The sequence below is a fragment of the Vulpes vulpes genome, chromosome 13, assembly GCF_048418805.1.
Source record: "Vulpes vulpes isolate BD-2025 chromosome 13, VulVul3, whole genome shotgun sequence".
NCBI classification, from domain to species: domain Eukaryota; kingdom Metazoa; phylum Chordata; class Mammalia; order Carnivora; family Canidae; genus Vulpes; species Vulpes vulpes.
The window spans coordinates 155,749,678-155,765,603 of record NC_132792.1 but is presented as its reverse complement, the minus strand read 5'-3'; the positions used below and the strand labels follow the sequence as shown (position 1 = coordinate 155,765,603).

At 37.0% G+C, this 15,926-nt stretch overlaps 1 protein-coding gene across 9 annotated transcripts in view; it reads right to left on the bottom strand.

The window, feature by feature from the left end:
- The window catches only part of NEK7 (NIMA related kinase 7), a 158,271-nt gene that overhangs the window by 57,732 nt on the left and 84,613 nt on the right, over window positions 1-15,926 (bottom strand). For all 9 annotated transcript variants that reach the window (XM_072733433.1, XM_072733426.1, XM_072733429.1 and 6 more), the window contains 2 exons: window positions 13,933-14,073; window positions 479-541 (listed from right to left, as the gene is read on the bottom strand). In XM_072733433.1, the coding sequence (XP_072589534.1) occupies window positions 479-541; window positions 13,933-14,073 (204 nt within the window). The remainder of the gene's footprint in view (window positions 1-478; window positions 542-13,932; window positions 14,074-15,926) is intronic.

Here is a 15,926-nt window from a genome sequence, read left to right as displayed (position 1 = left end):
AAAAGCTAATTCTGACATACTCTTTACATCATCCTTTCTAAGGATGGAAAAAAGATACAGAAATATTATATAAAGCTTGTGCCCATTTGGATCAGTTCATATTCTCAATATATTACATCTTGAGATAATACTGATATGCATTTATGTTATTTAGCCTTTAGAATATGTCTAATTGGGACAGTCAAGAAAAAAATTTGTTTAATGTTTTATGCCCAGTTTCTCTATTTCCTAGTTTCAAATGGTAGGGGGAGAGGGGAGCTAATCTTACGTAATGTTCAGATTAAATTATTTTACAATGAATCCAAAAAAAAAAACCACATTCTTCTATATACTGAGACACAAATTTATATAATGTTACTGAAAACTGGTGTGGCATAAATTTTAAAAATCTTTTTGCTTGTAAGTGTAATATTTTCATAAATCACTTTAATTAACATGTTCATCTATGTTCAAAATAGTCAACAATGTGTTTATTTACCTTAAGGAGATCGATTTCTTTGATACAATCAGCACGTGCTTTGGCATCCATTAAATCAAATATCTAAAAAGAGAATCCAGAATTATTTAATAAAACAATAATCTGTGGTTCAAGACACCATGTAAATAAATGCATTATAATACTTTACATGTAGTCATATACATGCTAAGAAATTTTCTTCCCAATTAGGTTTCTAGGAGCTCTGAAGGTCTTTTATCTCCTGTTCCTTCCAAAGGCAGTGAGTAATAAGAAAAGAGAACTGTTAGATATTTCAAGTCTTCGGTTCAAATGAAACAGAATGGATGTTGTGATCATAATACAATAAACTAATAGCTAATATATATCAGACAATTAATATGTGCTGAACATACTGCACTAACTACCTCATTTAATTGTCATTTAATCCTTAGGAAGACAACAATGTTAGTATTCCCGTTTCACAGATGAGGAAAAGCTTAAGAAACAGACAAAAGTTCACACAGCTAATTAATGGAGTTGCCTGGATTCACTCTCTCAGAGTTACCCAACTCTAACCCAAGTTCTGAATCATTATCTACACAATCAATGTCTAAAAGATCTAAATGCATGGGATAGCACTCCAAGGAGATAAAAAATGGTTCTTTGGAGAGAGGTGTGACAAAGCCTTACCCTTTTTAAAGGATAAAGCACAGACATATATACAACACATAAACATATACAGTCTTATCTGTGGAATTAAAATTTCATAAGGGAGAGGAAGTAATTAGGAAAAACCATCTGAAGAGGCTCCTTGAGGGTGATAATGAAAAAAAGGTTGAGAAATATCGGTCTGATGTGAAAAACATAAAAATAATGTAATCAAAGGGATATTTAGGATTCTCTGGTAACCAAGAACTCTGAATGTTCTAAGTAAATGGAAAACAAACAATAAATTTAAAAAACCAATATACCAAATATTGTAGAAAATATCTGGATAAGTTAGTATTATGAGGTGATGAAAACCCTACTGACATAACAAAACAACTTCAATGACATTTAGAGTTATCAACTTGACCAAGTCTTCCTGATTCAGAGAGCTGGTATATTCCAGGAGAAGCAGGTGTGTAATTCAAAAGGAGCAGCACAATCCAACGCTTTGTGACTTGAGAAGTTACTGAACATCTACCAGAAGGTGTAATCTCTTTACATACATATGTTGCTATCATCTTCACCATGTTCTTACAAAGTAGGTAGCACTGACTCCAATTTAGAATGAGGACTCAGGTTCAGAGAGATTAAATATATGTTTAGCGTCATAAAATCAGTGACAGAACAAGAACTTGAATCCAGATCATTCCAGCTCCAGAGTCTGCATTTTCTTCAATGCCTCAGGCTGTTGTGAAGTCTAACACATATACAACTAGCTAATAAGTACTAAAATATATGTATGTGCAGAGAGTAATATGAGAAATCTAAAGAAGGAATCTCCATGTGAAGAGTGGTAATATTAAAACACATGGGTAATATTAAAGCTGAACGTTGAAAAAATTTTAAGATCCTGCTACCCAGAAATAACAGATACTAAGGCATAAGTTTACATAAGGAAATATAGAATATGCAGGTACAATTACAATTTGTAATACACAACTTTTACTTGATAATATTCTTAATATCTAAACACAGGCGTATTTCTAATCTTCCCCTTCCTAAAAATAATTAAGTATAAATAAAAATTTTAAGAAAAAAAAACTCACTTTCTTAAAGATCTTAGCTTTTGCTCATTCCCTTCTTGTATAAATTTTTATGTGTGTTGGAGAATGAAAGTAGCAGTCATATGCAATATGACTATACACATTTTCACCTAACACCACAGCAAATACTTCTATTTCTATGCAGCCTTACACTTTATTAATTTTCTAATGAAAATTTTGAGTATTGCTTATGTTTTTCAAGTGTTAATGTATAATAGCTAAGAACAGCAAATTAATATCTGAAAAAATAAAAAAATTCTATACTATTTAATGGGTGTTTTATTTTTATTTAAAAAGATTTTTTTATTTACTCATGAGAGACATAGAGAGGCAGAGACACAGGCAGAGGGAGAAGCAGGCTCCCTGTTCGATCCCAGGACCCCGGGGTCATGACCTGAGCCAAAGGCAGATGCTCAACTACTAAGCCATCCAGGAGTCCCTATTTAATGGGCTTTTTAAAAAAGATTTCTTTATTTGAGAGAGAGAGTACGTGGGTATATGTGAGAGGGGGTAGGGGCAGAAGGAGAGAGAGAATCTCAAACAGACTCCAGGCTGAGATGCAGGACTTGATCCCAAGACCTTGAGATCATGACCTGAGGCAAAACTAAAAGACACTGAATGGACTATGCCACCCAGGTGCCCCTCCCTTTAATGGTTTACAAAGAGAGGGAGATAAACTAGATGGCATCAAATTTCCTCCCACTTCATTCAAACAACAGAAAAGGAAATGCGTGTGCTTAGTAAGTGTATCAGAGTGTGGCTTCACTTTTCTCCATTAGCAGTAAATCTAACCAGGCTCACCACAGTCAACTCATATTACTATGACTTCAGATGGGAGTGGAATGGTAAGGAATGAAATGAAATGAAATGAAAAAAGAAAGGACAAATCACCATCACAAAAATTACATAAAATATCTACTAAGAAATTTTTTGTAAACATCGAACCCTCATAGATATCAAACTTCAGTAAAATGAGATATTAGCTATAAATGGATACTAATAGGAGGAGAAAAAAAAATGAACTACCAGCATTAAAGCACAAAGAGAGGGATGCCTGGGTGGCTCAGTGGTTGAGTGTCTGCCTTAGGCTCAGGGGCTCACATCCTCAGGTCATGATCCTGAAGTCCTGGGATCAAGTCCCACATCAGGCTCCCCACAGGGAGCCTGCTTCTCTCTCTGCCTGTGTCTCTGCCTCTCTCTTTGTATCTCTCATGAATAAATAAATAAAACCTTAAAAACAAAAAAAAAAAAAGCAAGCACAAACAGTATAACACTACTTACTGAAGGAAAAAATTTCATATAAACATAATCCTTTTCAAGAGCATCATAGTTTTATTCTACAGGTAGACAATTAACATAAATAACTTGTTCATGTTATTGCTTTCTTTTATTCACAAAACCATGCTGTCAATTGTCATCAGATTTTATTATAGATATAAATAAGAAAACGAGCTTGCAGTCCTTCAGATGCAGTCCTCCAGATGCAAGCTGTCAGATGCAGACTGCAGATGCATACACAGAACACAAACACACAATCTAATAAGCACTACTTATACAAAGTGATGTGAGAACCTCAAGGAAGTGGAGTATGGCTGGCAGGGATTAGCTGGGCAGGACTCATATATGCAGGAAAGCATAATTCACTTCAGCAAGATAGCTTATAGAAATAAGTAAAATCAAAAGTTTATTACTATAAAGAAAAAAGCTTTACACCTAGCAATTACATAGAGAAAAGCCATTCATTCCCCAAATTGCCAAATGAGGCTCGAAAACTTGATGTTACTAATGTAACATGTTAAATAATACTATATATTAATGTAGACAAAATTTTGAGCTTGACATTAGTTACAGTTATGAAATACACACACACAATATTTATGCCTAAAAATCAAAATGGCAAGAGAAAAAACAGATTACCTCCAAATCATGCATGCTAATGCTACGCTCAGGACCTACTAGTCACAACGGACTTGAGATAATTCAAAGAAATGCAGGGAAGAACAAAATTTTAAATGTCTTTGGCCTTGAAGGAATTCCTGAAAATGTTTTTTAAGAAGAAAGGGAAAGGAAATTCTGGTGCTAGTTATTAAAATGAAGAAAATTACAAACTTGGAGGCATGTATAAATTTAATCTCCCAATAATCAATGTCTCTATGATAAGAAAAATATTTAAAAAGCAAACACTAGTGAATGAGATGAGAAAAAGATGAGTACAGGAGCTTTAGGAAACCCTAACTAGACACAAGATACTAAGGTAGAAGTGTGCTTCATAAAAACTGTGAATTTCTAATTCAACTTACAATTAAATAATTTAGTATTACAAATTAATTTTTATTTTTAAGTGAATTCTTAGTAATATCAAAGTCTCCCCTCAGTCACTGAGAGATAAGTGTTCCTGGCACATATGAGGCAAAACGAAATTCTGAACCAAATATATTTATAAATACGTTTAATTGGGAATTCAGCAGTATCTTATCTTTTTCTCTTAGCCAGGAAGTCAAGACAAAAATAAAAGCTGGATTTTTAGATTAAATCACTCCCAGACATAGATTCAAGACTGTCTGATTTCATGAGCAAGAAAAAGAACATATAAGGGGAAAAAAAATCTGGATTTTGTGAAAATATTTTTTTTAGAATATTTACAAGCTTATCTTCAGACAGCATCTTTTTGAGCTCTACTAAAGATTCTTTGGGATTTTAAGCTATATACTTGGTAAGAGCAAGATCCCTTAACAGCAATGTTTAGGCAAGTGTTGGCTAATAAATTCTTGGTACTTTCTGAATCACTTAAAAGTTTGTTTTGTCATCTAAATTTTGCCAAAATTTACTCATGACCAATCAAAGTAAAAAGGTATCTTTAAGAGGAAAATGAGGTCTTCTAGTAATTTAACATAAATATCCTTGAAAAGGCATTTGTCAATTTGTTAGAAGAAAAACACTTAAAACGTAGCAATGAAAGTACTTAAAAATGTATATTAAAAAGTTTGAAAAACGTGGTATATCTCACTTTAAATAAACCTTATATAGTGAAAATCTTACCCAGATTATCTCCTGGGCCTCACCAGCTTTACAGAGCCTGAATAAATGAACTGAGCCACTTGTCCCTAAATTGAGTCCCTGTATTCTAAGTGACAAACCTCAGTTGTCCCTGGATTATGCCCTTCTTTATCCCAGTGTTCTTTCTTGCCTCTCTTGATCTGGTGCCCAAATGCTTCCATCCCTTTATTCCAACTGCCCGACGCCTGTACGGACCATCCTCTAACCGTGATTGGAGTGACAGGAGAGGAGGTCTAAGGAATATTTTTGCTATTAGCCTGCAAATTTCCGATTCTCCTACATGCTGACTGGTAGGCAGACTTTCCCTTACAGAACCTCTCTCTTTAATTTGAAGGGATAGAGGATGGTGGGGAGGGGAGGGTGGAAAATCCGTAGCAGAAGGACTGTGACCTCTCTAGATATAAATCACAAATCACTGAACAAGTTAATCCTAAATAACTGAAGTCTCTACCACTAGACTTCCCTGAGTAAATAAAGAGGCACTCAAAAGGGTGGGGAGACAGCTGGAGTGGAGATGGGGGCACAACTTAAGCGAGGTGAGTGCAGGAAGAGTTCTACACAGACGCCAGAAACCTTTCTCCCTTTAGAACACCAAGCCCTGCGATTTAGCTTCTGTCTACCTTCCTCTCTTAACACAGCAACACATTTGAACTGCAAATTACAAGATAGTCCTCAATCTCTTTCTTGTGGATTCCTTATGGTCCTGGCAAATGATGGTATGGAACTAGGTATCAGTGTGTGGCACTGATTATTCTTTGACTATTAAAAACACTTTTGTTTCCAAGGAAATGCCTTTTAATTCAACAGGCTAGAGGTGATCTGACTTCAAGTGCATCAGGAAGCCTTCCTTAAAATTAAGAGAAAAAAAAAAGAAGATGAAGAAAAACTCTATCAAAGAAAATTCACTTTTGTTCAGATTTTATGAGAGCTTCAAGCTCAGCAGAGCTTAGTCAAGGCTTCTATAGATGAAGAAGGCACCCTATGGAGGTACATAGGGCTGTGAGGGAGAATGTGGCTACAGGTGAAGTGAATGACCCAAAATTAAAACCATGAGAAATGATCCAAAAAAGAGTAAGGAAAAGAGAAGTGATTGAAGGGGATGGAAGAGAGAAGCCACTGAAGGGGACAGAAGAGGGACACCAGAGAGGGAGGAGAATCTAGAGCTTGGAATCTCAGAAAGCACAAGAGATAAGTTCTAAGACGCTGCAGGCAGATGTTGAAGCAACAGATTGTACAGAGGTCAGTGAGCAAGTCAGATAATGCTATTACAGGCAGAGAAGGCAAGCTGATGTAGGAGAAATGGGGCAACTGGTGAAAATGTCTCCAAGGAGGCAGAAAGGAAAAATCCCACCCAAGCACAGGTAGGATTAAAAGAATCAGAACAGCTCTGTGATCCTGACAACACAATGGACACAAAGACTGTTTCGGCCACAGGAGATGGCATTATCGACTGATCATGAATGTATTCGAGTGGAGTCTGAGGCTTCAGGGTAGTAGTTCTTAACTTCCACCATGGATATTATAATCACTTATCTGCTGACTTGAGGTTCTTCTTATCCTGTGGTTAACACAGATGCAAGTGGGAAATGTCAGAGACTGTGGTCCAAGAAAACCACAGCAGCGACAAGAACTCCAAGACATACCCTGGACCCTTCTGTGCTATGGCACATGGAACAATGGTTACATGTGAAGAGAGAAATGAAGAAGTACGCAGTGCAGATTAACCATGACTGGGGATTAGCAACACAGGGAGAGATGCTAAAGTAGAAGCATCTGCAAGAGCTGACAAAGGCCCAACAAAGCTAACAACTGAAATTAGACCTTATATAAGAGGTCTGGGGAATACAGCATAGTGTGTCCATGATAATCAAGATGAGCTCAAGGAACAAGTTTTACTGCAAAGAAGAAATGGGAAAGAAGTGGGAATTTAATTAGGGAATTTTGAGAGTTTGAGGCAGAATCAGTACAGTGTAGGGTACGGCCTGATGATGGACTAAGAAAGCTGACTGAGGGCCATGGAGTGGAGGCGTGGTGAGAAACCATGAGGCCTGGTCTCAACAGAGTCAACACAGCACCCAGCAGTGGGCAGAGGAAAAATGAGAGCTAGGTGTTAAAAACATTAAAAAGAAAAAAAAAAAGAGAAGAGAAGAGAAAAAGTACTTTAGATTACCAGAAAAGGGATAAAGATGGAAAAGAAAAATTTAATTGGATGACACTGGTTTCAAAGGTGGCGGAATGACAGGTGGTTGAATGTAGAATGAGGTCTGAAGCGGGAGGGAAAGTAAGCCCTAATGAAGAGAATTCCACCGTGCCCCAAGTCAAGAAAGAGAAGCATGTGATACTGGAGAGGGTTGTGAGGAAAGAGCAAATGTCAGAGGAAAGGCAATATTCATTTAAAGAACAAGAACTATAGAACTATTTGTGGAAAAAAGGTCAAACGTACTACCTCGTAAAACCTGCCTCCTACGTGAAAGCTATCCTATGACTCTATTTGCTTTTACACATTCTTTTAGTTCTAATGTTTACAAAGTTTTAGAAATATCTTATTTTGTAATTTTTGTTTATATTGCCAATAATATTATTTATTTAACAGCTAAACATTTTTCAATTAATAATGTTTGGCCTTGTTATTGCTGTGTATGGAAGAGGGCAAATCCATGTTCTACACAGCAGTCTATGCAGTCTTTAAAACATATATCATCACATTTTATCATCACCTGCTTAAGCTCCTCCAATGGCTTTTCATTATCCTTATAAAACAAAGAACACATAAATAGTATATAGACCTCTCTTCATGGCCTACAAAAAAAAAAAACTCTCAAATTCTTTCCTGCCATGCTCTATAACCCCATGCTACTTCCCTTCCTCACTCCACTCATGGGGGTCACAACTATCTGTCTTTAATATATTCTAAGTCAATCCTATTGTCCAAGGCTGTTCTCTATGCCTGTAATCTTATTCCTGCTCTTCAGATGGCTGACTCCTTATCTTCCACTTGAGTTTAAATTCCACATCCTCAGAAACGTTTTTGCCAAACATCTCAAAAGCCCTCCTTCTGGGAGCCTGGGTGGCTCAGTGATTGGGTGTCTGCCTTCGGCTCAGTCATGATCCCAGGGTCTTGGGATTGAGTCTCACACTGGGCTCCCCTGCTTTTCCCTCTGCTCCTCCTCCTGTTCATGCTCTCTCTGTCTCATGTTCGCTCGCTCTCTTGACTAAATAAATGTTTTAAAAATATTTTTAAAATAAGTAAATAAAAATAAAAAGCCTTCCTTCCCCCCACCTAATTTGTTTGTCCTATCTCATGACAGTCATTTCCTTCTTAGCTATAATTATTTATAATTATATAAATGTTGAACTCAATTATTCTATCTCAGTTCTGAGTACAATGTCTGCCATACAGTAGGTCCTCAGTAAATAATAATTGAGCATATCAAAAATCTTCAACAACATAAATAAAAAGTTACTTCAACTCTATTTATTCATTGGGTTTGGCTACTAGAAGACTTTTTACCACTTAAAATTTTTAAGAAAAACCCATACAACCAAAACCTACATGTTAGCATAATAACAACCCTAAGGCACCAAAAAATGCTAAAGAAAAAAACAATGTGAAACATCAAAAAAGGACAAAGGACTGAATTATTTCACGGATGTCCATTCCCTCATTTAAATATTTTAATGTTGATAATCTATTTATGCCCTGGGTGGGAATTCATTGTAACTGTAAAATATTGTTAACTAAAATGCCCTATTCTCAAAAACTTCAATAAAACTAAAAATTTGCTCAATTTCTTATATGCCTAAGAAATGCCTAAGATAAAATTGCACATACAATAAATATAATTAAGGAGCTTTGGTTTTTAAGACAAAAGCCTATGTCTCCTTAACAAGTAAAACAGCATCAATTACTAAATGCTTCCTATTTTTCATTTGTCCAAATAACTATTGGAAGGTTCAAACAAAATCTATAGAGATTATATAATGAAGCTGATAAAAGCTGCAGAATGAATTTAGTAACACAATGAACACTGAAAAAGAGACTACAGAGTCATAGAGATGATGAACTTATTCTCATCTATACACTATGGAAGACACTCTCATTGCTCACAAATTTCTAAATGTATGCAATCCCAATTTCTAATACATGAAAACATATAGTTTCTACATTCTACAGAATGTAGAAACTAAAATCAACATAGGTGGAAAAAAAGCAAGTTCCACTTTAAAAAGTTACTTCTCGACGATTGTTTTATTATCATAATCAACTGTAAGTAAAAGCAATAAACATCAAAGAATATTTGTCCCTTCAGGAAGCTGTTTTGAGATAACCCGTGTATCAAAAGGGTGAATTTGAACAAAGTGCATTATCACCTTACCTTTGTAAATACTATAGAAAAGTACTTTCCATTCTAAAAAACGTCACTGACAATGGATGTCCCACGGGAAACCAGTGTTATCTGGACACATAACTTAAGAGTAAGCAAAGACGACTAAGGATCAAAATAGTTCACCGCCTCTTAGAAAGTTAGGGTAACAAAGATCAAAGAACTGAGACACAATGAGACCCAAAATTCATACTCTAGTACCATGTCATAAGACTGATAACATACAAATCAATAGAGATTAGGTGGACCAGATCAAAGCAATTCTTTGACAGTCTGCCAACACAAAGAGCTGAGCTTCTGAGACCCAGCTCACCTCCTCTGTGACGCCAATCTCCTCCTCCATGTTCCTGGAGGCACTCTCATTACAGTGCCTATCTTGTGATTTTAGAGGTGTCTCTGTTGCACTTCTATTGGAATCCCCATTATTTGTCGATCTCAGTAATCCTGGAGTTTTCCATGCTGACCCCCGAACACAAGGTGATCAATATACTACCACTAGGTGGAATGAGTGAATGGGCAGGACAAAGGGACACATCAAAGAGGGGAAACAGGGAGAGATGGGAGCAACATCGGCACATGGAATTTCAAAAACGTCACATCAGTTAAGACACCATCTTAATTTTGGCAAACAAATCACGATGAGATGTGGGTACATTTTCCCAAAGACTGGTTCATTTTGCCATAAACTGTAGGTTCTCGGATCTGTTTATGATTTCAAAGAAGTGATGTGCATTCAGAACACACACTCTTCTTTCCACACACAGGTAACAGGCAAACCTATACGAAAGTCACCAGAGCTTACTTAGGACACTGGTGCGTTTTTTTGTTGTTGTTGTTGTTGTTGTTTGTGGGTTTTTTTTTTTGTTTTTTTTTTAAGGTCTTGAAAAAGTGAGGCTTGATATTGTGGGGCAAAGTAAGGAAATGCCTTGGAAACTAAGCCGAGGGGGGAAAAAAAACACAACAACCTAAGCTGAGGAATCTGGATGGTAATTCTAACATCTCTCCTTAATGACATGGAAGCAGACAAATGAATCGTAAGAGCAGCACTTCACCCTATAAACTCAAGCAGTGTTGAGGAAAGATTCCAGAAGAACTGGGGACAGTAATACAGCTCTTCAAAGTAACAAGACACATAAGGAAATCCAGTATTTCACTCTTTACGAATTTTTTTAAGAGGAGCTAAGATTCTCCAGAAAGGAAGACAGTCTGGTTAACAATATTCTTAAACACCTTCTTTTTAAGCTACAGAGATTTTTTTTTTTGTTTAGCAAGAAGCGCAAAATTTATTGTTGAGCACACAAGTGTAATACATCACAGAAATCAATAACACATCTGAAAGGCAAATACATTTCTCCTCATAAAGGTTTAAGACACCATTCCCTAATTAAATAAGCTATGAGTATCTTTACAACATCATTTCTCTCTTTTATAAAGAAGCTACGTTTAAAACTGGAAGATGCCACAATACTAATACTGTATAAAGCAGAGAAGAACTGTATAATCCAAAAGGACAAACTAGCTCCACATGGCAGGAGATGGCTGTCTGAGGTTTGTCATGGTGTAAAACAGGAGCATCTGGAGGGGGCATCTAATATTGAATGGAAATATGATTGCCCAAATTAACTCAGGTCCTTTCAAATTTCCAATCAAAAAGAAGAAAAATACTGGATGGACTGGAGCCCAGCCTCTTCCCCTACACTCAGAACCAGTGGGAAGGTGGAGAAGGAAGCTGAGAAGCCTCCAGAAACCTCCAGATGATTTCTCAGTCCATCTTTGGCCTTCCCTACCTGTGGCAAATAGGCAGCTGTCCTCTTTCCAGTCTATTCTGTGTGCTCGGTTTGTAATTTTACTTTTAAAAGAATGAACTTTGAAGACTATTATTCTACTTGAGTATCCATAGTGAATCCTTACTGTCCTATTCTTCAAATTCCTGTTCCTGGTTTCAGTGTTCTCCGGAATCTGGCCTCGCTCTGATAGCCTGGCCTATGTCCCGATTCCACCAACGGCTCAAACTGACATCTCCGTTCTGTAAACTCCTATTTAAATCAGGAATCCATGCCACAGGGCTTAACATTTAATCATTCTACAAAGACTCTTTTTCCACCGGAGTGCAGGAGTAATATGACTAGCTTCTTTTTTATTTCCCTCAGTGCCTAGAGATGCAAAGTAGAAATTCAATAATCCTTTTTTTTTTTTTTTGGTTTCATTTATTTATTCATGAGAGACACAGAGGGAGAGGAAGAGACACAGGCAGAGGGAGAAGCAGTCTCCCTGCAGGGAGCCCAATGTGGGACTTGATCCCGGGACCCCAGGATCACACCCTGGGCCAAAGGCAGGCGATCAATCGCTGAGCCACCCAGGCATTCTAATAAACACATTTAAAAAATGGATCAGAGTTCTTTTCTAATGGAATAATCCTTCCAAAAGTCATCTGCTTCATAAACATTAATATCTGCATTCTATATTTAAGATTTTATTTTTATTTATTTATTCATGAGAGACACAGAGAGAGAGGCAGAGACACAGGCAGAGGGAGAAGCAGGCTCCTCGAAGGGAGCTGGATGTGGGACTCGATCCTGGGACTAGGATCACGCCCTGTGCCCAAGGCAGATGCTCAACCGCTGAGCCACCCAGGCACCTCTATATTATATTTTATTAAACTGTCAGTGTCATATTAAAAGAGAGAAGACTGCTACTCTTCTAGGCTGCCAGTGAAAAAAGTCAACCTGCCCAACTATGGGAAGTAACTTGCTATTAACTTGCAGAACCAATCATGTGCATCCCCCATGGCTCATCATTTCCATTCTTAGGCCCAGACAAAAGCGAAATGCTTGCATGTGTGTACCAAGAAAAACAGATAAGACTAGCACAGAAGTACTGCTTCCAATAGTAAACAACTTATAAACAATCCACACGGCAAGTATCACGTAACGAGAGCAACTGAATACGATACAGCAAGTGAAAAGGATAATGTACAACCACATGCACGAACATGTGACAACACTGATAAAAAGCTCAAAAAATATAAAGCAAACAATAAATTCATTTAGAAATGTATACAGATGTAGGGAAAACTATCAAGAAAAGCAAAGGAATGTTAAACACAGAATGCCAGACATGGTAACCTCTGAGGGAAGGTAGTGGCCAGATACAGCTCAAAATTTTTTCTAATTTTTTTTTCTTAAGCCAGGTTGCAGATATGAGGGCATTTCTATTATTTTTCATATCGTATATGCCACATAACATCTTTTATAAACACTTATTGTTTCCTCAAAAAAGGTAAGTGAAAGTTGTTCATCTCTGTGATGGCCTCTTGCAAGCACATCGATCCTCTAAGGAGTTACAAAAAGAAAATTGAGAAAACTCTGATCTCACAGGTCACTACAGAGAAAAGATGTGAGGGCTGCAGAGTAAAATAGGAAAGTCTGTGGGCAGATGTGAACAATAACTACCTCATCTGAAAAATGGGAAGCAAAACTTTATGATGTCAAACAGACTCAGACAGAAAGACAAGTACTTTCTAGACCAGAGGGCAAGTGAAATTAGACTTCCTAGACTTGTTAGAGCAAACGAAACTTTGAGGGCTCTGGTAGGTCCACACGAGGTAACTCAGTGGCACTGGTACATAGGGTTAGGGGAGGACTGCGGAAGAGGATCTGGAACAAGATAAATGAATCTGAGTGGGGAGGGGAGGGGAAAGCCAGGACTGGAGAGCAAAGCTGATTCTAGAATGATACAAGTACAAGATGGAAATTACAAATAGGTCATTGATCCTCTAACTTAATCAATCTTCTTCATTCTTTTTTAAATCTTCCAATAAATAAAGTTAACTTCATTTTTCCTTCATTTATCACCAGTGTGGTTCTCCACATTAATACCCAGCTTAACCTTGACTGCCACTCGCTAACTTTACACAATACATTTTGTAAAATCTATTTTCCTATTGTGAGGCCTATGGCTGCAGCTGAGAGTTACATGTGCAGTCAGGAGCAACTGGTGAGAACTCAAATCCGCCTCTTAAAAATCTAGGGTTGTAAAAGCTTTTCTAGGAGCATTTCAGTTATTACTGAATCTAGGTGAACAAAACCAGCTAAATTTTTAAAGCCCAGAAGTAATATTAAAATTAAAAATTAATTTCCACTGTGTACTACACTCAGTTCAAGCTTTTAAAGTATAATTTTTATTCCTTTCTAGCATTCTCACCTTAAGACTGTCATTACCCAGTCATTCAGACATACTCCCTTCTATTTATTATTCATATAGTATAATTTTACATTGATTTACATAATTAAAATCATCTTACCTGCACTTTTTTTAAAGCTACTGGTACTCCATCCAAGAGACAGGCTGCTCTATAAACTTCACTAAATTGCCCGCGACCGATTTTCTTTTCTATTCGAAAGTTGGCCAACGTATTATAGCCCATATCCGGTCGTAAGGCCTTCTGTAATTAAAAAAGTCAGAATAAGTTTTCAGTCACACAATATTCACATAATCATCGATTGTTTTCATATAAGTAGGTGATACCTGTGGTAAGCTTGCAGACATCTATTCATTCAACAAATATTTATTGAGTTATTCATGCTAGGCACTGTTCTACTTACTGGGGATACAGTAGCAAAGTAAACAGATGGTAATCCCTACACTCAAAAGAAAAATCTGGCAGGGATAAAAAATAACAAACAGAGTAAACACAAAAAATACACAGTATGTGTGACAGGAAAGGCTAAAAAGAAAAAATAAATCAAGGAAGAAGGACATGAAATGTTAGGGGATGAGGAACATTTTGAAATTTTAGATAGGAACTCTATAAAATTACCTTCAGTTCACAGAATCTAAACTTGTCCCACTCCTTTGATATTTTTTTCAAAATATCTCTGACTTGAAATAAATGTACACACACACACACACACACACACACACAGAAAGTCCAATCTGTCAACTAATGCACAAAAATCTTCTCAACTTCCTGAGAGCTATTTAACTTCTACAAAGAACATTTCCAGGGGCAGGGACTTTACCACCACAACATTACTTTTTTTCTTAAGGCTTTATTTTTTTAGAACAGTGCTGGGTTCACAGCAAAATTGTGAGAAAGCCCTTTGCCCCCATATATGCATGGCTCTCCCCACCTCCAACCATAGTGACACTTTTGTTACAACTCACGAACTTACACTGAACCATCATTATCACCCAAAGTTCATAGTTTATACTTAGGGTTCCCCCTTGGTACTGCACATTCTACGGCTTTGGACAAATGTACATATAATGACATCTATCCATCATTATAGTATTATACAGTGTATTTTCAGGGCCCTAAAAATCCTTTCTGTACCTCCTATTCATCCCTCCCTCTCCATTAATCCCTGGTAGCCACTGATCTTTTCAGTCTCCATAGCTTTGCTTTTTCCAAAATGTCATATAGTTGAAGTCATATAGTTGAAGTCATTCAGTCTATGGCCTTTTCAGATTAGCTTCTTTCACTTAGTACATAAGTACATTTTTAAACAATGTTTCGCTGTTGTTCGTGAAAAAAAAAAAAGTCATTTTTTTCTTAGCTAACACTTTTTAGTACTTACTATGTACTAGCTGCCAGGAAAATAGAGATGAACCAGAAATACATTATGCTCTGAAAGAGCTGACCCAAATATATGGAAGAGGCTCTTAACTGCTATCAGAGAACTAATTACAAGGTATCAGGATGGGAGCACATTGTCATTCCTATTTTGAGAGAAAATCCAACTCCTTATACATTTTATCCATTGTCCTGGTTCTTTTGTGCGTTTGTTTATTCACGGACTCTTCTACTCATGAAGTCAGTCACAGGGTAAACATTAACGGAATACCCACCAGTCACACACTGTCTGCTGGACTTACAACTGGTACCCAACAAACACTGCCTTTTAGGCTTCTCACAACACTCATCATCTATTTCAGCATCTCTACCCATAGAACAAACTATAACAAAATAGTCTAGTTTAGTTATCAAATGCCCTTATATCGTCTCTTCTTTGGCTAAATATACATAGACTTTTCAAGGTTCCTGGATTAGTTATGAGGACACTCTTCCAAGCCTCTACCATACTGTTCACATCCTTCTGGATCTCCTCTAGTCTCTGAGCCAACTCGGAGTACACAGGACATTCTTGGGGGTCTGAGTAGTGCACCCTCTAATGAGACTGGACATTAAATACCTATTAATGCAATCAAAGATAACACTGGTTGATAAACGCACTAAATTGAACTCTTGGTCCTTCAAATAAACCTCTGTTAAGCCTGTGGACCCCATTACTTATG